A 22,727-nucleotide genomic window follows, 5' to 3' on the forward strand; every position below is an offset into this window, starting at 1 on the left:
CATTTGTGGAGAAAATTAGAAATGAGTTCAAGGGATCATTTTGGGCGGAAATAATTAATTACACTCTTTTGCGTGACGGTCCGTAGGCAAATTTCATGATTTGCCGACAAATCATGAAATTCAAAATGGTCACGCCCGTGTTAAATTGAAGCCTTTTAACTATTTACAGATAATGAAATTATTTGGGGTATAAAAACATGCGTTGTTGCAAATTATAATGAACTCAAGACTATCATCACTTGATTAGTTTTCTTCAAGTTTTCGAGTTTTTAGTAGTGTTGATTTGCATAGGAATATTCACATGATACGGTACTCCATTGTTAGTACATGTATCATAAATACATTATTAACTCATAACTGCCTATCAGGGAAGATGGGGTCGGAAGAAGAAGTCGAAGTCTCAGTAGATGGAGAGAGGCTGGAATGTGTCACCCAGTTTAAGTTCCTTATTTGGCTTTACAATCACGGAGGATGCGCAAGATCTGTAGCTGAAATCATAAGGATTGCTGCCACCTCAGCATTAGCCAAATTGAAACCGCGATCTGGCGTGACAAGAACATAGCATCAAGGATGCAGCTACTGCGGGCTCTGGTAACATTTTCTTGTAATGGTTGTGAGACCTGGACAATTACAGCAGAGATGGAGAAGAGAATCAACGCCTATGCGGAAACTGCTCCAATTAAGTTCATCAAGCCACAACACTAACCAATGGCTGTGCGTGAGCTAATGGAGGGCTACCGGCAAGCAAGAGAGATTAACAGCAGAAGACCGAAACAAATGAAATAATTGTGTGACAAATACCATCATAATACGTCGCCCCTATACGGCCGTAACGCTATGGGACAGAAGGACTATATAAGTGTGACCCTTGCTGTAATTTTGAGCCGAGTAGATAGAGGCAGTCGGCAACAACAATATATCTCAATTTTGCTGGTTTAATTCTGTGGGACGAAGACGAAACAATGTTGGTGAGTCTACGTCTAAAATCATTATCAAGTAAATAAATTAAAAGTAAAATAATGGAAATGCAACAAATAGAATATTTAACACTCTGCGGTTCGCGCCAAAATTACGGCAGCGGCCGCCATCTTGAATTATACATCAGTTACAAGCAAAATCAACGTTGATAAATCTAAAATAGGTCTAATAATGCAAATACCGAAGATATAAACAAATAGATCTCTTCAATACTCACAGAAGCAAGTAACTTAAGAAGGAAGATAATCGGAAACAGGAATAGTCTGGCGTTGATACTTTCTGTTCACCCAAATAAAGTCAATTAAATACATCTATAATCGATGAAATAATCATCGTAACGGCAAATAAGAATGAGTAATGTAATGTATGATAGTTTATAGTGCTAAGAAAATGATAATCAAACAAAATAAAGTGAATTTACAGCAAAAGATTATTACCTGTGGGACGAAGACGAAACAACGCTGGTGAGGCTAAGTCAAAAATCAGTATGAAGGAAGCGCGCGAAACCTAACATAGGTTGTAACGGCGACCCAAAGAGGCCGACCGTCAGTTGGGAGGATTAACTAATTAATAAAAAATACATGGATGTTGATCTCAAAATAACAGACAAAGGGAAAAGTATATGCAATATCAGAAAATAGAAATAATGAGAATTTAATTAGCGCTTAATTCTTCGCTTACAAAATAGTTAACCAGGGGAGAGCATGCAAATATGAATAATAGAATTTGAATGACTAGTCACCGTTCTGACAGAGCAGAGTTCAGATTGGGACCACTACGATGAAACACCGTAGTCTACAAGGCCATGTAAAAACTATTGGGTGCAAGGGGGGTATAATTGGAACATACTCACAAGACTATGCATGACCACTAAACCCTAGGTGTAAAGTAATGATGCTGGTGGCGTCTTGCACAAAAACGAAGGCTAAACTAAACTAGGCTTCCACCTTCAGCCATACATCATGTACAGGAATTAACTTAGAAAATATGGAACTAAAATGCACACCACCATCTACCACCATGCCCAAGTCCACGCCCTACTGGGCTTTCAAAGGGGTTTTATAGCGCTGAATATGCATAAGAATTTCAAGATTGAAAATACTAATATGCAGTGTCCACTATGGATTACTGTGGCCAAAGCGCTCTCTATATAGTTTAAAGGTGCAATTGTTGGGACCATAATAAAATCAATATTTGTTACAATAAATACAGGTAGATAAAGAAATTGTTACGTAATCAGGTAAGTATAGGCTAAACAAAAATAAACAGGGTATTAAACTTATGCATGACCGTCATAAGGAAGGAAGCGCCGAATCAACCCGTTGTTCTGTTCTGTCTCTATAGTTTTATATCTATTCTTCTGCATCACAAGTGCGCTCATGCTCATTGTGCTCATATAAGTAGTAAAATACACAATGTCCTTGTCATGACTGTTTGCGATTTGCTCGCAAATGACAAAAAAACTCAATCCATTCAGATTATTCACAGCTATAAGGAATGCGTGTTACATGTAACGGGGTTCCGTATGGGGCGCATACAAGCAGAGAAATTAGCATTTTCTCTATGGGTATACCATACAATAGTCAAGGATTTCTGCAAGGGCACGGAGCTATTGCTATACCTCCATGGTGTTATCAATATGTGCTCAATAGAGTGTATGACTTAGGTCATGCCAGTAACCTGAGCGTGGAACTGTGACCGAATACACTAGACATCGATGTAGAGTGCATGGTAGGCCCTAACTTGCATGTTAGTGAATGCCGTCAAGGCCAAAAGCGAGATTGAGCTACGTTTATTTGGAACAGCAGAGTCAACGTTGATATGCGACTGGCAGCAACAGGAAATTTACTGTAAACGGTAAGTTCACTTTTGCACTTCACTTCACTTTATTTTCCATGTAAATGTCAATACATAGGTAAGGATGGTATACATATATTGAAGGTCATCATGAAAGTGTATAAGGACTGAATATGTACATATATTTCGTCCAAAAAAGCCTTTCCCGTCCCCCAGCTATGAATACTGATTGATAGAAGCTGCCAACTAGTCTTGGTTCAAGACTGGATTTAAAGTTTAAGCTCTGGCAACAGAGCTTACAAGTCACTTTGGTTTCTGTTGGTTGGTTTCCCACAAAAATTGACCCAACCCGGAATTAACTCACCCATAAAACTGAAAGTACCAAAAGCATATCAAATACATTAAATAGTTGACAATAAAAGTAACAATTCGTGAAGATGATTGTAACAATTTGTGACAGTGTTTATGAATGTTTTCAATTATAATGTGTGATAATGTAATGGTCACGTGGTATACACGCCCCATAAACCTGAGGGGCTAGGGGGCAACGCGTTGGTTTCCTATAAACAGACCTTGGAAAGTACCTGTGCACTATGAATCGCCTCGGCTATGGCCTTGGGCCCTGGGGCACTTTTATGGGTCCCGTGGGAGGCATATGGGGGTATTGGCCAAAAGTATGGTGTTCCATATGTGACATCCGCGCTTCATTTTTCAGCGTCGCATTTTTCAGCTCTAACAGCTTCAAATGACTAGGATATGTGGTGAAAAAGTCCATTATATTAATTCACCCATCAAACTGAGATCTGCACCCGATTTCATCAGACTCTTCGTAAGTTACGATGCATCGCAGCGATGCGACGCGTCATATCTCTACGACGATCCATTTCACAAAACACGTCGTAAGTGCGACGCGTCGTAGGTGTATTTATAGCACAACTCGGTGACTGTTTTATTATGTATTTAGTCAGCGTACAGTAAATAGTCGTCCGATATTCAACAAAGAGTCGTCGGATCTCAGCTCAAAATTTGTTAAAACGTAAAACAAAATGGCGGCCGTGCGATGCAATTTTGAAGGAAAACAAACTCTCATTGGACTGTATAGCTACTTTGAAATTTCAATTCTAATATTCCGGTCTAATTCATAATTATTCAATGAATTTTCTATTTACAACTTTACACACATTGCCTCGGTATTATAATCTCGTTAATGTAATGTTTATGGCATAAAACTGGCTTAGAATTGACTCTTCTTATTTTGCGACGACAACTAGACACGTCTTAACTTGCGACGTGTTTTAAGCCGTTGTCAAGGAACTTACGACGCGTTCAACACATCGCAACTTTCGTGAAATGGAAGATACGACGCGTCGCGAGTTGCGACGTGTTACACGTCGTAACTCGAGTTGCGACGCGTCGCAGCGCTTCGTGAAATCGGGAGCTGAGGTTGCTGCGGTTCGTTTTGGTAACGCCATCTTTCGGCGGATGAACGCGTATCAATATACAACAACGTCTCGACACCCATGCATTAGCTTAAATGCAGCGCGCGTGAGGTATGCTCGGAATTTCCCGGGTAGCACTGTCAATATTGCCAAGACTGGGTTTGATTCATCTTGTTGATGGCGACCTCAGTACCAATCCAGCAGGCCCCGCCCATTGCGCCCACAGTGAAAGTAGTTATCCGCACCCGATTTCAATTCACGAAGCGCTGCGACGCTTCGCAACTCGAGTTACGACGTGTAACACGTCGCAACTCGCGACGCGTCGTATCATATATTTCACGAAAGTTGCGATGTGTTGAACGCATCGTAAGTTCCTTGACAACGGCTTAAAACACGTCGCAAGTTATGACGTGTCTAGTGGTCATCGCAAAATAAGAAGAGTCCCTTTCTTAGCCAGTTTAATGCCATAAACATTACATAAACGAGATTATAATACCGAGGCAATGTGTGTAAAGTTGTAAATAGAAAATTCAATGAATAATATGAATTACACTGGAATATTGCAGTTGAAATTTCAAAGTAGCTATATAGTCCACTGAGAGCTTGTTTTCCTTCAAAATTGCATCGCGCGACTGCCAGTTTGTTTTACGTTTTAATAAATTTCAAGCTGAGATCAGACGACTGTTTGTTGAATATCAGACGACTTTTTACTGTACGCCGACTAAATACATGAAAGAGTCAACGAGTTGTGCTATAAATACACCTACGACGCGTCGCACTTACGACGTGTATTGTGAAATGGATCGTAGGACGCGTCGCAGCTGCGACGCATCGTAGGGTTACGACGCGTCGCAGCGCTGCGATGCATCATATGTTACGAAGAGTTTGATGAAATCGGGTGCCGGTTCGTTAGTAAAAAGTCATGCGCGCGCACCACTGATTGCTAGCGCCCATTGGATAAACGCTTGAGTTGCGTTAACTGCCGCTCCCATCAGTGCTATGGCTACACCGTGCGAAGAACGCATGGTTAAATTGAGACTGACGAACCGGATACAGAGTGAGACAGTCACACGTGCAGGAACTGCCAGCAAAGATATCTCAGGCTAAGGCCCTCCCTCAACATTAAGTCAACACATTAATCCAAAATGTCCATACCGCGAACATTATTTTCGATATCATCAAGGAAAAAAAGGCATCCATTCTCAGTAATTCTAGATGACGAGAATAAAATAACAACTGTTTTTACTGTATGAACTATGTTCAGATGGTTGGTGGTAGAATTGACCTTATAGTACAGTGGCAATATATCTCAAAGGGCATTTTTGTTATTTCAATTCAGTAACAAAATGCACAAAAGGTTCTTTCATGAATATCCCAGCAAAACAAAGGCACTGCCCTCTAAGATGGCTGCTACACAAGGTCTATTGGACAGGAAAGTATGAGTGATTATAGATGTCGTTCGTGGTATAGGTCATTTAAAGTGTACAATGACGGGCAATTTTATATCATTCGGTTTTCCCTCACACAATTTTACTTTATCAGTCTTCAACTAATAAGAGATTATGTAGTTTGCAGTTGTAATAATTGAGAGTAAGCTGTTGCATGCCCTCGACATGTCTGTTCCTGAAACTTTAATGTGATGGGGTTTGACGGTTAAATCTGTCCTATCGTCTTTCACAGATTTAGGTTGTCGCTCATACTGCAAACCACACAAGTCAGCATGGTACTTCTGTTGCTCATAATCGGCGCCGTGCTAGCCGGCCTACTGACACTGTTCATATACATCAGACTGACCTACCCAGCTTTCTTCCACGACCTATCCGAGTTTCTACTAATTGCTCGCAAGGTGATGGGACCATCGGAGAAGCTGATGCGCAAGGGGTTGTTTCAGGTGGATGTATTCGAGTCCTATGCCAAGAGCCAGCCGGACAAGCCATTCGTATTGTACCAAGATGAGAGGCACACTTACGCCGATGTGGACCGCGCCGCTAACAAGGTGGCTAACTACCTCAGGAAAAGTAAGGCGGTGCAGGTGCGTACAACAATGAATCTTGAGAATAGAATTAATCAGTAGAAAGGTCTAGTTAAATACCATCTGGCCAAAGACTTAGATTTTACAAATTGTACCAATAAAAAAGGCCCAAAATGCAGTTTATATGACTGTGTACACCGTTTAACTTACGCCAAGTAAAAGCGTAACGGTTCATAACACGAGAATTCCCCTCAGGTTTTTTTAAAACAAAAACACGTAAGTGTTCACCTTAAAGATTTTTGTAAACGTTTCTCACTCCGAAACAACGTTGAAACGTAACTGGACTTTTTATCTTCGTTAATTTATGGCTCATTAATAAACGCAGCAAATGTTGTTACAGACGATGAGGGAAGTACAAGTATGCAATATTGTTTTGCGGTGGTTTGGTTTTGACGTTTATCTATTTGGTGTCGTGTATTTGAGTTGCCAGGAATCTGTTCTTGAATATGGCTAATAAACAATGTGTTTCCACCTCATGCAACTATCCATATCATTATTTTTTGTTCGTAGTTTCAATCAGCTGGGCAGAAGTTTATTAATGACAAATTTGAGGGAAAAAAACATGAACAGGGAAGTCATGTATCATGCTGTCAGCAGCGAGTGCGCGTTTCCTCCAAATGAAGATTTCGCACCATGGGACCTCGATCTTTAAAACCCTTTTCCCTTTGCAGTTTGGTGACATTATGGGCATCTTCATGCACAACGAACCGGCCTATATATTCACGGTGATTGCGCTTCTCAAGCTCGGAGTGACGGGAGCCAATCTTAACATCGGTCTGAGGGCAGACGCGCTCATCAATTGCATCCGGGTCGGGAAAATGAAGACGATCATCTGTGGCCGAGGTAAGAAAAGCCTTCTCCTTATGACCGTCAGAGCATACTCTATTCTCTTTAGAGCTAGTGGAGCCACACAGCTTCTCTTAAGAAAAGCTTGGTATATTTTCAACAGTATTTTACCGCCTTTACCTATAGTGATACGCACTAACTCCTTTACTACTGCAGACATTTTTCTGCTGCAGACATTTTTCTGCTGCAGACATTTTTCTGCTGCAGACATTTTGTTTGGCCGGTTTAAATCTGATAGCAGCGGATATCGATTGGTATACATGAAACGGTACTGGATAACGCACCCCGGCGTTCTTTAAACGACACGGAACTTGCTGAATCTTTGTCTTTCATGTTACAAAACGTAAGCAGGGTCCAACATTTCATGGAGCCGCTTAGCAGAATATGATGCTTAGCAAAGCTCAGCTGAGTACCAGTTAAAACAACATACAATGTGGGACACTTTGGTTGGTAACCTCGTTTTGCCAAGCAATTATTTTAGGTGCTTAAATGAACCCCAGTGAAATAAAGGTGAGAGTTCCCGGAACGGAATTCAGCACGATCGGGTTCAAATTCTGATTGAACACACTATCACTCAATACACCAAATACATCAACAACATTCTGCGTGACAATAATAATATATAGAATTAATGCTCGATCCCCCCCCCCCCTTCCCAAGATCCCGATTTGGTGGAAGCCATGCTGGCGATCATGGAGACGCTCAAGGCCCAAGGCATCCAAGTGTTCATAACCCAGAGCCCGGAAGCCGAGACCGTTCCAGAGGGATTCCTTCCGGTTGACCTGACCTCGCCCCTCGCCTCGACCGAAGCAGTACCGCGTGACGTGCGTAAGGGCAGCTCGTATTCAGACGCTGCTTTCTTTTTCTACACTTCAGGAACGACTGGTGAGTATTAATAAAATGCTTTAAAACACCAACTTGGTTTTTATTTCATTAATTTTTCTTTACCCATAAACTGTACATCTATTAAACTATATTAAAAAGACTTCATCTAGAATGTCAACTCGGTATATTTAAGTTCGCTCCTATTTTGTTTCTGCTAAAAGACAGCTTCTCAGTAATCAATTTGATTCTGATTAAAGCTCTCCGCATGAATTTTTGAAGAACTGTTACTTTACTTAGTATTATTTTTATTGCGAGACCAATTGCTTTAGCGGATACGGTTGATAAGTTTATAATATCACCCTGGTCAAATGGTTACGGTGTTTGACTCATGTGCCGTGGTACGTGAGTTCGAGCCCTGATTTGGATCATGGCATCATGGCACTTGTGTTCTTGGGCAAGACACTTTATTAGTACAATTGCCTCTCTCCACCGTGACCCGGGAGTATAAATGGGTACCTGTGATTGCGCTGATCTCGAGCTGCTGCAGCAAAAAATATGCATGGCCTGACGAATTGGGGAAATAATGGTGAAGCGCTTTGAGACCGTTGGTATAAAGCGCTATATAAGCAGCATATTATCATATGTTGTTTCGTGTTTAATGTTGATATGGCTAAATACATTTGAAGCAATATGAGAAATGTTGCTCAGTCACGGTATCGTTACATATATATCATTTGCATATCTTTTTATTAGAGATGCTGTTCGCCGTGCTCTTAAAAAAAAACACATACATGTATTTGTTTCGTCCTATTGTATTTTCAATTTTTGTTTTAACGAAAACACCTTTTCCCCGATTTTTGGCGCCTGCAACCCTCTGGAAAAAGGCCTTAATTTGCGCATAAATTAATCCGCCCTGCAAGAGCTAAATTGCTGTCTGAAAAGTGCCTGGCCGCGGCTATTAATTCACATGTTGTGAAGAAATAATTCAATAACTAAACGTCAGTGGATTTTTTTTTCGCTCGATGCCTCGTTCAAAAGTGAACAACTTTTACATATAGCAAAATACAAATCTTTTTTTTCGAGGTGAAACTTGAAACAAGTACGGGAACCCATGTATAATCAATCCTTTTGATTGGATAGGAATGCCTAAGGCGGCCCGAATGCAGCAGAGGCGTTTCATGATTGGAGGGAGTTTATTAAAGATGTTCGGCCTGAGTTCATCTGATGTAGTGTACATCTCGCTGCCGCTGTTTCATAGTGCGGGCATGGTCCTAGGTGTCGGCAATGTCATATCGGCAGGCAAGTATGCCCCACTGATCTCCAGGTATCTGGAATTGGCTGTTAAAAGTAAAGTCACTGTGCGCCATATTACTACCACAAGAATTAGATAATTAAAGAAAGATATCTTATTCAACTGATATGTACACTTTTTGTTTACTCAACGAACTTTTTATATTTTTTATTAAAAACAAAATGAAATAAAATGGCAGCTAAATATGTTATTTTGTCTGTATAGAAAAAATGTTTCGTGTACTTAAAAACGATTCTATTCTAGTTTTTTTTATTTTGAACGATGGGAATGGTTGGGACTGGTTCCCTTCCCACATTTGAATAGAAGGATCCGGAACCAGCGTGTAGCTTCACTTGTTTGTACAGCTCGGAATGGCCAACCAGATTAGCTCACATAGAGATGATTGGTATGAACCCTATGCAGGCAGCCATCTGAGGGGCCCTTTAGTTACTTTTATTTATTCGATACTGTTATTTATTTGAATGAGCAATAATATCCAAGGGAACAAAATGGCACTCTCCTCTAATATGGCTGCTGCATATTAAAACGTGATTGCATTTCCAGGCACAAAGAAGGGCGTTATATCAGTACCTGCATGTATCCAAAATAAAAATAATCGGCAGGATACAGTTTTTGAACTAACACAATGCGAAGTACCTTCTTGGACTAAGATTTCTAAGAAATTCACGCAGAAGACATGAAGGTGTTTATCATGATTGATAAGGGAGGAAAGACCCTGTTTGACAGATTCCTTTTATTTGAGATGACTTAGCCATTTGCCACTCAAACTGAGAATTTGGTGGTTTTGATTATCACGACAACCTAATCTTATAGGTTGGAGATTGATACAAATCCTGAATTTTCTGGCAGGTTGTACCATGGCCCTGCGGACCAAGTTTTCCGCCAGCCATTTCTGGCACGACGTGAGGCGATACAATGTGACTGTGGTCCAGTACATCGGGGAGATATGCCGGTATCTTCTGGCCCAGCCTAAGGTAAATCAAGGCCTCCATTAAGGTCCCTGGTTAAGATAGCAAATGAGATATAAGGCTATTGTTCAGTGGCCTGACCGGTGACACAACTATAGGTCCAAGGTGGGGCACCCATGTGGGCTTGGTCACAGTTTCAAATCAGACATTTCTCTCAAAATGCTGATGCGATGACGATAATTGGCCCCTTCCTCCAAACAGTGCGTACTGACCAAGGATCTCATGAATTTTTTTTTTTATAAATGATTAAACTTGTTTAAAAGATGCACATAATTAAACTAAAGCTGGGTGGGGCTTGTTGCGAAGTAAGGAAGGGTGCGTTCTTGAGACTGGTAATGTGGGATGTCCCATTGCACTGAAAACCGACTTTCCCATTCAGGCGGAATAAAGTGGTTATTTGTTCGAATGTAGGCTATTCACATTTGTTCACATTTGACCATATAAATGTCATCAGGACAACAGTGGTACGCAGCAGTGGCGTCGCCAAGGGGGGGGGGGGGGGGGGGGGGGGGGCACGTGCCCCCCCTGGAAAACCTAGTGCCCCCCCCCCCGAGTGCCCCCCCCATCAAATGCTGGTGCCCCCCCTATCCTCTGCAAAATTCTGCGCGTTGTTAAAATCATTACCTCAAAAATAGAAATTTCTTGAGATATCTTCAGATCGAATTTAGCATCAAATGTGGCACCATTTTGCATCTAGCCCATCCTTCGTATGCGAAAATTGTCCAAAGGGGAGGGGGGCACCCCCTCCCCTTAGACCCCTCCCCCAGGACGGCGATCCGTATCCACCTAAGTGCCCCCCCCCCCCATCAAATGCTGGTGCCCCCCCTGTGCCCCCTCCCCCCAGACTGAAAAGTCTGGTGACGCCACTGGTACGCAGTACACTGACCAGTCGTTCCCTGACTCTATATCTGAGAGAAATACAGACCGCATACATTACGGTGTCTCAAGCTTAGTCCACATTTCTGATCGAAAGGACGTCAGAGTGTCGAAAGACCTCTTCGTTAATACAGGTCAGTTTCTTTTTGACTCACCCTGTATTAAGAAAAGACAGAGGGAACAGGTCAGTGGCGCACCCAGGCCTTGGCTTGGGAGGCTCACAATTTTGTTTCTTCATTTTTTTTTGTTAGAAATGCGGCCCAAAATGTTTGGCCGCAGAAAAAATAAATGGTTTTTTTTTTGGGGGGGGGGGGGGACTATTTTGACGTTGGTGGCGCCACTTACACCCCTATTATACTACTCGAAAATATGCCACATACATATCACCAAGGTCAAATCGTGGGACTAAAAAAAAATTAAATGACAACTTCTTGGGGGGCCTCAAACCCCCGCCCCCCCCCCCCCCCCCCCCCCCCCCCCCCCCACTGGAACAGGTTAAATAGAACAAAGTGACATTAGTTAAATTTATGTTATGAAACAGACCGACTCTGAGCTGGAACGCGGCCATTCCGTTTGGCTGGCCTTCGGTAACGGTCTCTCCCTGGATATCTGGACGGAATTCAAGGACCGATTCAACATCTCTCGGATTGGAGAGTTCTTTGCAGCGAGTGAGGGGAACCGAGGATTCATGAACACGGACGGCACGGTGGGAGCCGTGGGCGCACACTCACCCATAACCAAGGTACGTGGAAAACTAGTTTGCTCTGCTCTTTTGTCTCATTTCCAAAGAGCAAGAACTCTGTATTGCTAACTTAAACCAGGTACAAGACGTTCAGTCGTAAGTCGAATAGATAGTAATCCACTCGTTGATTTCTTTTTTCTTCACTTCTCTTAACAAAAACATCACAGTATTCCGTACATGGTCTTGCTGTCCCTATATAGTTTCAGTATATAAGTGATATAGAATATCATTTCAGTCTTTAGAATTAAAACTATTATTTACTTCTGAAGTTTGTATGCTTTTGGGGGTTAATAAATAACCATTTTTTATCATTGTAGATAGTAGAACTTACAAATGGATCAGCCCAAGTTATCATTAGAAATTCAAAGACTGGGTCAGACGATAAGGCTTGGCTTTGTCACATTTTTCGATCGTCGCCTCTTTTGTTGTTTGTAGTGCATGTATCTTTGCCCGTCAAATCGAACTCACTAGGCGCACACGCTCTGTTCTGACCAATCAGGCATGTGTTTTGCATAAATATGCACGAAGTAATGTGTTTCTGTATTGCGTTGACCAGTGGCTGGCGGATGATGTGGAGATCATCGAATGCGATTGGGATACTGCTCAGCCAATCAGAGGACCAGATGGCAAATGCATCCTTCTGCCAAAAGGTAGGCCTACAGCCAGTCATCAACAATCAAGCATTGGTTAATAAGCGTTTATATTACATTCGTATGTACATCATCGACACAATCTCACATTGGATTGGAGGGAAAAGTGGAAAGTTCATTATACCGCACAGGTCTTGGTCTGTGAGGCTTTGCACGATGGATTATCGTAGATCTGTTTGTGATTGAACTATGTACTTGGAAAAAAATGTCTTCTTCAAGTCTACCTTTGTTTTATTGTCATTATGGCAAAATTGGTCTTGAGGATTTTTTTTTAATATTATGGAAGAACTAAATGATATCTTGGTCAATATCTACTGTAGCAATAAAAATGAACGTTTCCGGTGTTTTTCATGCGGTAAAGTTACGGTGTCATTGTGGTGAGAGGGCTGAAACAAGGCCTCAACTATCGGACAAAAATTGAAATTTAGCAGTCTCGTAAAAACTATACCATTCATGATACAAGCATACATCCACCCAAGACATCCATCCCTCGATTTCTACATTCTGAAACTCTTTATAACCTTTACCATAACAGGTAAAACGGGCCTGATGGTCTCCAAGATCACAAAATCGAATGTCTTTGAGGGGTACGTGGGAGGCACGGAAGCCGATGAGAAGAAGATTATTCATAATGTCAAGGTGACCGGGGACAAGTACTTCAACTCGGGAGATCTGATGATGATTGACAGCAGGAACTATGTCTTCTTCAAGGACAGACTTGGAGATACATTCAGGTGGAGAACAGAATGGAAGAAATGTGTTGAGTTAGATTTTGGCAATAGGTTTAAGCGGAGTTCTAATAGTCATGTCACGAGTCAGTCACAAGTCAACAGATCGGACAAATCACTGACAAAGTTATTTCTTTGTCGCTAACCTCCTGTTAAGTATGACCCTATACTTGATGGTGGACTTGTGACGACTTGTGATGAACTCAGTAATTTAGGTTGTGAACTAAAAAGTATCAAATGTGACAATGTGAAAGCCATATTCATACGAATTGGCAGGATCGTGAGAAGAATTGACATTAGTATACTTTCAGTAATTCATTAATAAAACAAAATATCGACGAGATAGCTTTCTAAAGAAACTGTGAATTTCCAAGCGAAAAATGTTACTGTGATGTGGAAATTGGAACGAACATATATTCCATAACTGATCCGAATGTGTTACTAAACCACCCTGTTCCATATCCTTATTTTATTTCAAGTTTACAGACTCAAACTTGACAGACTGAAACGTCACTGTAACAAAAAGAAAACCTCTCTCATTATTTCTTTCAAATTTAGATGGAAGGGAGAGAACGTGGCTTCGTCCGAAGTCGCCGCCGTTTTGACCGATCTGCCGACCATCGCCGAGGCCATTGTTTATGGCGTCAAGATACCAGGTAAGTACATGTTTATTACATACATGCAGAATCGAATCTATTGTCACTTTGTGGATTAAATAATGGCTCCACTCGACGAACTCGAAACCCGAGGATTTTTTTCAAACTAAAAATATTCTTTTAAGACATTGAAGGAAAAAACCTTTTCCCCCGGAAATTCAACTGACAGTAATTTAACAGTTCTCTCTCTCTCTGGCTGTCACTCCTGAGGAGTATGACGACTTCGGCAATATCGTTCGTGGGCATAGAGTCCAATTTGGTGAGAACACTGTCTGCCGCAGTGGCGGCAGCAAAAGCGAGAGATGTGAGCATGAGGGTTGGCTACTAATGCAGCCCTGGCAGCACGCTTGCGACTGCATATCATGTAATAGCCGAAACAGTAACATAATTTTGCTTGTAAGATGTGTTTGTATAAAGTGAGATACCAATGATCGTACATGTAATCTCCTCATCACCTAAAATGTTTGTGTTTTTTACGATCGGGACCATAAAACTGGTCTTAACTTTCACATCGTCTCAGATTCGGGCGTGTTAAGGCTATATAGTCCCACCAATGACAAACCTGGAAGACGTATCAAAATAAAGACTGACTTGGACTCAACGTGCAACTATCAATGCTGATAATAATGATAATTGCTCTATAGGTTACGACGGAAGGACAGGCATGGCGGCCATCGTGCTCCTAGATGGCGCCCAGGCACCAGACTGGAAGGAGGTATACGCTCACGTGACGAATCACCTGCCTCCTTACGCACGCCCCAAGTTCTTCCGGGTGAAAGGTCAAATGCAGACCACCATGACCTACAAGTATCGCAAGCTGGATCTTGTCAGGGAGGCGTTCGACCCAAAAGCCTGCGCAACGGACAGGCTGTTTTTCATGGACGATTCGCTGCAAACTTACGTCCCACTTGGAAAGGAATTGTGTGACCAAATTGTGAATAAAGAAATTCGTATAAACTAAGACAGTGTGTTATCTTGAGAGACCAAGGAAACTTAACTATACTTAACAGTGTGAAACTCTTTAGTTGGTAATAATATTACTCTATGTGAAAATTCGCTCTGATTTCTCCCCCCCCCCCAAAAAAAAAAAAAAAACACCCCCTAAATTTTGCTGTCGGGCGGCGATTGAAGACCTTTATTTTTGATCATGTGGCTGGTAAGCCGTATAGAGCTCGGACGTTTGTATGAAACTATATACATGTATTTCCAGAAAACCTTACAATTCGTCATAAATGTAAATGAAACTACGAGTCAATCATAGTTTGTACAGAATAAAAGCCTGTGTTTAAACATGGGGGTCAAAAAACGCTTTTTGTAGGTTATATTTTGTAGCAGTGACGTGTGAAGCGTCTCCAGAGAATTTAATAGCTAATATAGCTTTAGTAAATCGTTCAATACGAATTTCTCCTCTCATTGAAATGGCGCTTTAATGTGGTAAGATTTATTTATTTTTGTACTTTTCAATGCTTTAACTGCAGAAATAAAAAAGAAATCGATGAACAGCATTACGATGTCTAAAGGTCGACTTTTTGGTTTATAAGCTTTGTGTTTTTTTACCCATAACTTTTTGGTATTTAAGTTTCGTGACACAGAGTCGCAGTCAAGGTTTTCATTCAACAAAGTTTCCTAAAAAAAAAAACTACTGTAAAGTGCCGCATCATTTGGCCTGAGCTATTGCACACTACGTTACAACACAAGCCTAAGGTTTCATCCACTCCTGAAAGTGAAATTCACGCAATTTGTAAGGACTTTGAGTTATTAAGATGTTCTAATTCTGGAGGAAACGGCAGTGTTCAAAGTTGATCTTTGTTTCACGGTAATAACAACAATTTTACTTGTAAATAATCCAGTTATTAGCAAACCATTTTTAAACCATTATATTTTTGTAGCTGTACGTTTTATAGTCCACTTTTCACTTTTCAACTTGTTTAATGTTTGTGAGATAGTAAGGTAAATTGAAAAGTAGAGTTTACTTAAAATACGTGGGAAGATTTTGTCGTTTGTTGCCCGTTATTTTTTTTTACTGGTACTGCCAGGAAAATAATTTAAAACATGAATCTATTAGGCTATTTGGGCTGAAACTCGAAAAAAGCAGACAAACTTCGATTGATAGGCCTAGTGTATTGTATATTTTAAACATTCCAGGCTTATTTGTTCTCATTGAAGATATCAATGTACATCTCGTAGCCATTCGATGCCTTTTTCCATATCACCACGTGCCTGAAATGTAAAGAAACGAAATGTATTTTATTCTCACTACAGACATGAGTTACTGATTATAAAGCAGGTATGTTTAAATGTGTACATAATAATTGTTATGTTCTACAATCCCACTTCTGACACTATATAATGTTTTGCTTTAGCAGCTTAAATAAATCACTGCCCAGAGGAGGATATAATGAGAACTCAACTAAGTAGATGACGATGCCATGTTCACATGTAACTCTGCGTTTACTGAGGGCGCTCTCACAATATCGTAACAATAATCTTCAGAGTGGTTTTATAGCCTCAAAGTGTGTTAGAAAGTGAGTGTTGGAACATTCATTCCATTGCTGAATACAAGAACGTACGGTGTCTCAAATGATGAATAAACGAGTAATGCTTCTGGAAAGTTTGTGCTTTTCTGAGATGTACATACTTTCCTTCGGTCACAGAACTCCCATCAGATTTCAGAAACTTGTAGTTGCCAAGTTCAAAGATGACGTCACCATTTCCCGTCATTGGCCCAAGCTCATCGGTCTCCCAGCTAAGCGACGTAGTGCCTTTCATTCGCAGCTCTTTCAGACCATCGGGAATATCTAAAAGTTAAATCAGCTTATTATCTGGTTGTTTATGGTGTAAATGATTGAGGACACACACGTGCATCATCGATGAATTGAGGACAGGGACCAAATCGATGACTCCTCGGTTAGAAAAAGTGTATAAACCAATAAGAGCTGTTGCAAAAAAGTATAATAGGAAAGTATGAAAGAGTATAAACAAGGAAAAGGGAAGAGGAACAATAGAAATCTTCGATTTACACCCAAACAAATGTGATGGAACACGGTTTGGATTGAAGCTAGATCACTTCACGATTGCGAGCAGCAACGAACGCACTCAGTTTGTAACTCCCCTATTTCCAAGTTTTGTTATTGTATACGTTCAAAGTTGTTCAACAGCTTATAAAGAGAGGGACCATTGCTACCTTCAAGCCCAGTCACACTTGAGCCGATTAGGGTTAAGATGTGCTGCCGAGGCATGAAAGGCCGGCTGCTAGCGGGCTACTTTTTCGTAAAATCGACCAGATACCGTTGGGACACCGGAGGGGTAGCGGTGCTCATCGGAGGGCAAAATGGCCATCGGTGGACCCATCGGGAGAAAATAACGCGGAGTTATAATTTTTCCCGATGTGTCTCAGATTTTCAGGCCGATCACACATCCTCAGATGACCTACCGCCTACCTACCAGTGACCTTCCGGGCACGCGTGCTAATCGTCCGATCATCGGCACAATTTTAAGCGTTTGTATAAAAATGAACATCCTGCGGAGACTGTCCGATAATCCACCGGGTACCCGGCGATAATCGGCAGATAATCTGACGATACCCGTTCAATATGTTAAAATCGGCAGATCCCCGAGCGTGCTTATAGCGGAACCCGGCGGGTCACCCGTCGGTTCCCGGTGGATAATTGGAGGGTGTCCGAGAGGTTGCCTGCCATAACTTCGATGTTTTTTTTTCCCTTGTGTATATAGAGGGGGAGGAAAGTGACTGTATCCATGGAACCTAACGAGGATCGACCGCATAGCGAACGGGCACTGACCGGGCACTGACCGATTATCGACCGATGTCCCGCCAGTGACTGGACGGTATGGGGCTACCAAATTTTTTCGAAAAATTTTCAAAATCGGCAGATATCTTACGATACCCGACTGAACACCGACCGAGTATCGGCCGGTCATCTAAGCATTTTCCACCTAACCACCGATATATGTAAAATCTACCTGTGAAAATCTGTCGGAGGCCGGAGCATCGGTAAAAAGCACCGATGACCTAGAATCCTACGGCGCCCGGCGCAAATGTGACTGAGCTATTAGCCTGTTATAATTATGAGGGCGTCGTTTTGCATATTCAGGTATACGTTTCCACTTTTCCATAATGTGGTTTTATTTACGTATCTGGCAGTCAACACAGCACTGGAATAAAATGTGATACAAATGTGGTATGAATATCCATAAACAACAAAAATGTCTTTAAAGATGAGTACTGTCTCAAATTTAATGTTGTATGACGAATTGTTGGCTCAAATTATGGAAAGACTCCGAGCTTCGGTTTGCGGTAATACCATGTGGTAATACACTCTAAAAAACAGATTGGTTATCGTAACCAATATTGGTTAAAATGTGTCCAACCAACCCGACTGGTTGGACACATATTAATACATTTTTGGTTATTTCAACCTTATTAGTAGTTATGATAACCAATCTGTTTTTAGAGTGTAACGAGCCTGCTCTAGTCATCATCAGGAGATTAAATTATGATTGTTTTGTACTCTTGCTTAAGCTGTAAGCTCCAAATTATTGACACACTGGGCCATCATCAGCCAGGTTGATGCAGAAATCAGGCTAAGGAAAATTGCACCACGGCAAATGATAAGGGGCACCAAGGCAAATTTTGGAGGACACCAATGTATAATGAGAACACAAAAAGCAAAATAGTACCCACCTTGTCTGTACAATTCAAGCTTGAAAAAAAAAAAAAAAAAAAAAACCAAAAAAAACGCGTCGCCGGATCAATTCCGGAACTTCGGTCTGACCAGAGACCGATTATTTATTTTTTTGGCCTTAGTTACATGAACCTTAATGAATTTATGAATGCTGGATGGCTAACTTTTCTACAAAGTAAAAACAAAAATAACTCAGGCTGAGTCATGATTCATTAAATTCATGATATAGTTCTAGCGACAGAAGTTACACTCTAAAAACAGATTGGTTATCGTAACCAATATTGGTTAAAATGTGTCCAACCAACCCGATTGGTTGGACACATATTAATACATTTTTGGTTATTTCAACCTTATTATAGGTTTTCTCGGTCAATTTCGGCAAATGAGCAGCCAATTTAACCACTACGCTATTCTATTTTGCGCGAAATCAAATGCTACTGAAAAGGGTCATTCTTTTTCGTTTTATGACCAGTCAAATGTACTGTGGCGTCATTCGATTTAACAAAATAATCATGCAATTTAACAATTCAACAAAGCAGCATTCAAATTCGCAGGAGCTTTTTGAGGCGTGTGTTTAGTCATTCAAATTCATTTTTGGTCAGTCATTTCTGGAATTTGTGCAATCTAAAAAACGCTTTGTTAAATTTTTGTTTCCTTAAGAATGTTGAAGGCATAAATACGGTTCACTTTTTGGCACTTGAGTCACTTTGCCGATGTACTTCGAAGACGAGCTTTCGCTACAGTTTTACACGCATATTTCTAGAAATGGCAGCTCGTGGTCGCTACGCTAGAGTGGCCCAGGTAGATCGAGAAAGGTTGATTGAGGCCTTCGAGGGAAACGAGCAAGACTACCTTCAGCTTGCGGTCAATTTGAACATCAACAAGTCCACAGCCAGATCAATTGTTGCAACATATTTGAGGACTGGAAGGCGAGAGACGCTGGCAAGAGGAGGAGCAACCCACAGCAAGATGGATGATGACATGCAAAACCATCTGCAAGGCATCCTTGACGCTAATCCCGTCTTGACACTTCAACAAATGAAGGCTAGTTTGAGTGAGCATCTGCCAGAGAAGCCCCAGGTTTCTACTGCCTTCATAGCCAGGGCCGTGGATGGGATGATGATTACACTGAAACTAGTGGAGGACGTCCCTGATGCAAGAAATTCCCCTGAAGTTCTTGATCAACGCGTCCAGTATGGTGAGTGGTTCCTGCAGCATGGTGTTCTGGCGCATCTAGTCTTCATTGACGAGACGGGTTATAACGTCTGGGCTCGACGCTCCCAGGGTAGAGCTCCACGAGGGATCGCTGCAAGACGAGTCGTCGACAGACAACGAGGGAGAAATTGCAATGTCACCTTCGCTGTTTCTAGTGAAGTAGGCTTGGTGCACCACCAAATCGCATTCGAAACTGTGACGCGAGAGAGATTCGAGGAGTTTCTTGCGGACACAATTCAAGAGTGTGATGCAGTTTTCCCAGACGACGAACCCATTTACCTCATATACGACAATGCGAGGCCTCACGTGCGAGCCCAACTCCCTGAAGGTGCCAACCCAATGATCCAGCTGAAGCGCCTCCCTCCCTACTCCCCATTCCTGAACAGCACGGAGATGGCACACTCTGTATTCAAGGCTGCAGTTAAACGCATCCTTGGGTTACCTGAGTGGCAACAACGTGTCGGAGACAGACAGGCTGCCCAGCAAGCAGGAATGAACATGCAGCAGTGGAGGTGCGATCTCCTTCAACAAGCAGCCATCCAGAGCGTTGATGTCATCACCCAAGTGAAGTGCATGCAGTGGTACAACCATACCCAAACATATATGCCAAGATGTCTGGCACGCCAACAGATTGATGGTTGAGGAAGAAACAACATAAACAATACAAAACCAGGAAAAACATAAAGAAACACCCCATTCAAACACAATACAAAATTAGGTCTTGGTCAGTTAACCAATAAAGATCCCCCCCAAGAAAAAAAAGAATGAAGAAGAAAACAAAGAAGAAGAAAAAACCTCATTGGCCCCATGTAAAGTCTACTGGAAGCATAAATAAAGAAAACAAGGTTTGCCTGAATTAAAGTGAAGATACGAAACAGTTGCCTAGTACAGTTTATCTGTTTATTCGTATTTCTTTAGTCGTACTTATTTGAATTTTCTTTAAGCGAAATTGATTGCCTCTTTAGGAAATTGAAAAAAAATTAAATCAGTAAAATCTCCAGTCGAACCAGCTTTGCTAAATTGAATGATGATTGTGTGTCACGAAAAAGAATGACGATATGCTAAATTGATCACAGTGCTAAAGGAATTTGAATGCCTCAAAACGAAATTAAATGGCCGAATTCTGAATTTGAAACGCAGTAACAACTGGAGAGGCAAAATAGCTTCAATTCGAACGCACGAAAATTAAATTGGCTGCTCATTTGCCGAAATTGACCGAGAAAACCTATAGTAGTTATGATAACCAATCTGTTTTTAGAGTGTAACTTCTGTCGCTCATGTAGATAGATTTAGTTCTGATAAGAATTTGTCCCGCTTATTATCAATTTTCGCTAAGTCCTACTTCTGATAAGAACAGTCCTGCTTTAAGTTCTAAAAGAACTTGTCTTTGGTCTCAACGTTTCGACGAGCCTGCTCTAGTCATCATCAGGAGATTGAATTATGATTGTTTTATACTCTTGCTTAAGCTGTAAGCTCCAAATTATTGACACACTGGGCCATCATCAGCCACGTTGATGCAGAAATCAGGCTGGTTTGACTGTTGGTTGTTTAGTTGAAATGATACGTGCAGAAGGGTTTCCAGGATAGAAGGTGTCACAATGTTAAAATCTCGTTTCCCGTTAAATTTCGGTGTTTTTTTTCTTATTAGGTAAACATGAGATCTCTGTGGCTGAATATCATGGAAATCACCTCCCTCACCTCATCCCCAGTCTAAATAAAAACACAAAGCTTCTATTTTGTTAAACCCAATGTATGAAAGCTATTGCAAAATATTGTACATTTTAGACAATTGTTGAGGATTTGAATAGTCTGTGGAACAATGGCGCTTACTCAAATCAGACTACATCTCGCGGGAATGGGGAAGAACTTAGGAAATTGAATTTAATTAAAGTGACATATCCCCGGATTAAATTTGCTAGTTTAAACTGAATTGGCCCCGGTATAATGTGAAATGTTCCAATATTTACTTACCGTGTCTGCCGTGTACAGTTGGCTTCCCGTGAGGCAATAACTTGCAGTCCACTGCGTAGATTTCACCGATTGCTTTCAAGTTATTTTCCTCAAAGTGTCTCTTCCACTCGGCTTTCTTGGCTTCGATTGCTGCCTTGGCACCTATACGATGATAAGGGAATTATACATCCCTAAAAGGAGATAATTTTGATACCCCCCCCCCCCAAAGGACAATGCTTGCCTATTGAGCTGGATGGACAGTTTGACAGCGGATACTCCCTGTATATTACATTGTTAAACTTGGACATTATCTATGTACTCACTGACACAGTCAGTCAGTGGCTCAGTCAGAGGACATTACACTTTAATATAAATTGAAATCATTATTGGCGAAAACTTCAATGACATTTCGGTATCTGAGAAGGGTACAATTCGATTGAGTTACATTTTAAAGCCGAAAACAACGCTTTTCAATTTTCCGATAGGAACAGATCAACTAAAATAGCCTCAATGTTTTGGTTTGAAAGACAGGCATAGTTTTGATCCAATTTGACGGTTTATCCCATCCTCATCTGTTGCCTACGGGGTGGGTAAGCCAGCAAAAACTGAAGAAAAAAACACTTACCCTCCATTTCGATAGTTATCTCTGCACAAACTGTTAGTTATTTGCGATGATAGTCAACCGTGAACGGTCCAGTTCAATATCTCACCCTACAACCGACGAAACCTCTAGCCCAACAGCCTTTGGTGACCTGACGAGTTTCTCATATAGTTATTTTAGTTCATGACCTTAGACAACTGGGTTTTTTTCATCGATCGGCTATCACTACCTGAATGATTGCGGTGTGATAAACACGTGGTCTGTGACGAAGTTGCCCTTTTCTCGCTGTACATGGGAGCCATTTTGAGGTCAGGCCTGCCCCTTATCAAGGTCCTTATACTAGCTAATCTCTCACGTAACATTTTCCCGCCTTTTTGGATGCACTTGAGGGTAACTCAGAGATGATTGC

At 41.3% G+C, this 22,727-nt stretch overlaps 2 protein-coding genes across 4 annotated transcripts; one reads left to right on the forward strand and one right to left on the reverse strand.

Moving 5' to 3' along the window:
• The first annotated feature begins 2,271 nt into the window (after positions 1-2,271).
• LOC119740787 (very long-chain acyl-CoA synthetase-like) lies at positions 2,272-16,257 on the forward strand. Of its 2 annotated transcripts, XM_038216210.1 has the most exons (11): positions 2,272-2,835; positions 5,895-6,246; positions 6,918-7,089; positions 7,753-7,977; positions 9,058-9,216; positions 10,079-10,203; positions 11,615-11,815; positions 12,372-12,465; positions 13,001-13,199; positions 13,752-13,849; positions 14,494-16,257. In XM_038216210.1, exons 1-11 carry the CDS (start codon positions 2,726-2,728, stop codon positions 14,808-14,810), a joined length of 2,052 nt encoding a protein of 683 aa, XP_038072138.1. In that variant the 5' UTR covers positions 2,272-2,725; the 3' UTR covers positions 14,811-16,257. The 2 variants fall into 2 exon arrangements, with proteins under 2 accessions (XP_038072138.1, XP_038072139.1); XM_038216211.1 differs by lacking the exon at positions 9,058-9,216.
• On the reverse strand, positions 15,988-22,579 carry LOC119740789. Of its 2 annotated transcripts, XM_038216216.1 has the most exons (4): positions 22,343-22,571; positions 21,739-21,879; positions 16,488-16,647; positions 15,988-16,069 (listed from the first exon to the last, which is right to left on the reverse strand). In XM_038216216.1, the coding sequence occupies exons 1-4, from the start codon at positions 22,347-22,349 to the stop codon at positions 15,997-15,999; spliced, it is 381 nt and encodes a 126-aa protein (XP_038072144.1). In that variant the 5' UTR covers positions 22,350-22,571; the 3' UTR covers positions 15,988-15,996. The 2 variants fall into 2 exon arrangements, with proteins under 2 accessions (XP_038072144.1, XP_038072143.1); XM_038216215.1 differs by lacking the exon at positions 15,988-16,069 and having other exon boundaries at positions 16,369-16,647; positions 22,343-22,579.
• Positions 22,580-22,727: the final 148 nt, after the last annotated feature.

This window comes from Patiria miniata, unplaced genomic scaffold, assembly GCF_015706575.1.
Source record: "Patiria miniata isolate m_02_andy unplaced genomic scaffold, ASM1570657v1 HiC_scaffold_5, whole genome shotgun sequence".
NCBI classification, from domain to species: domain Eukaryota; kingdom Metazoa; phylum Echinodermata; class Asteroidea; order Valvatida; family Asterinidae; genus Patiria; species Patiria miniata.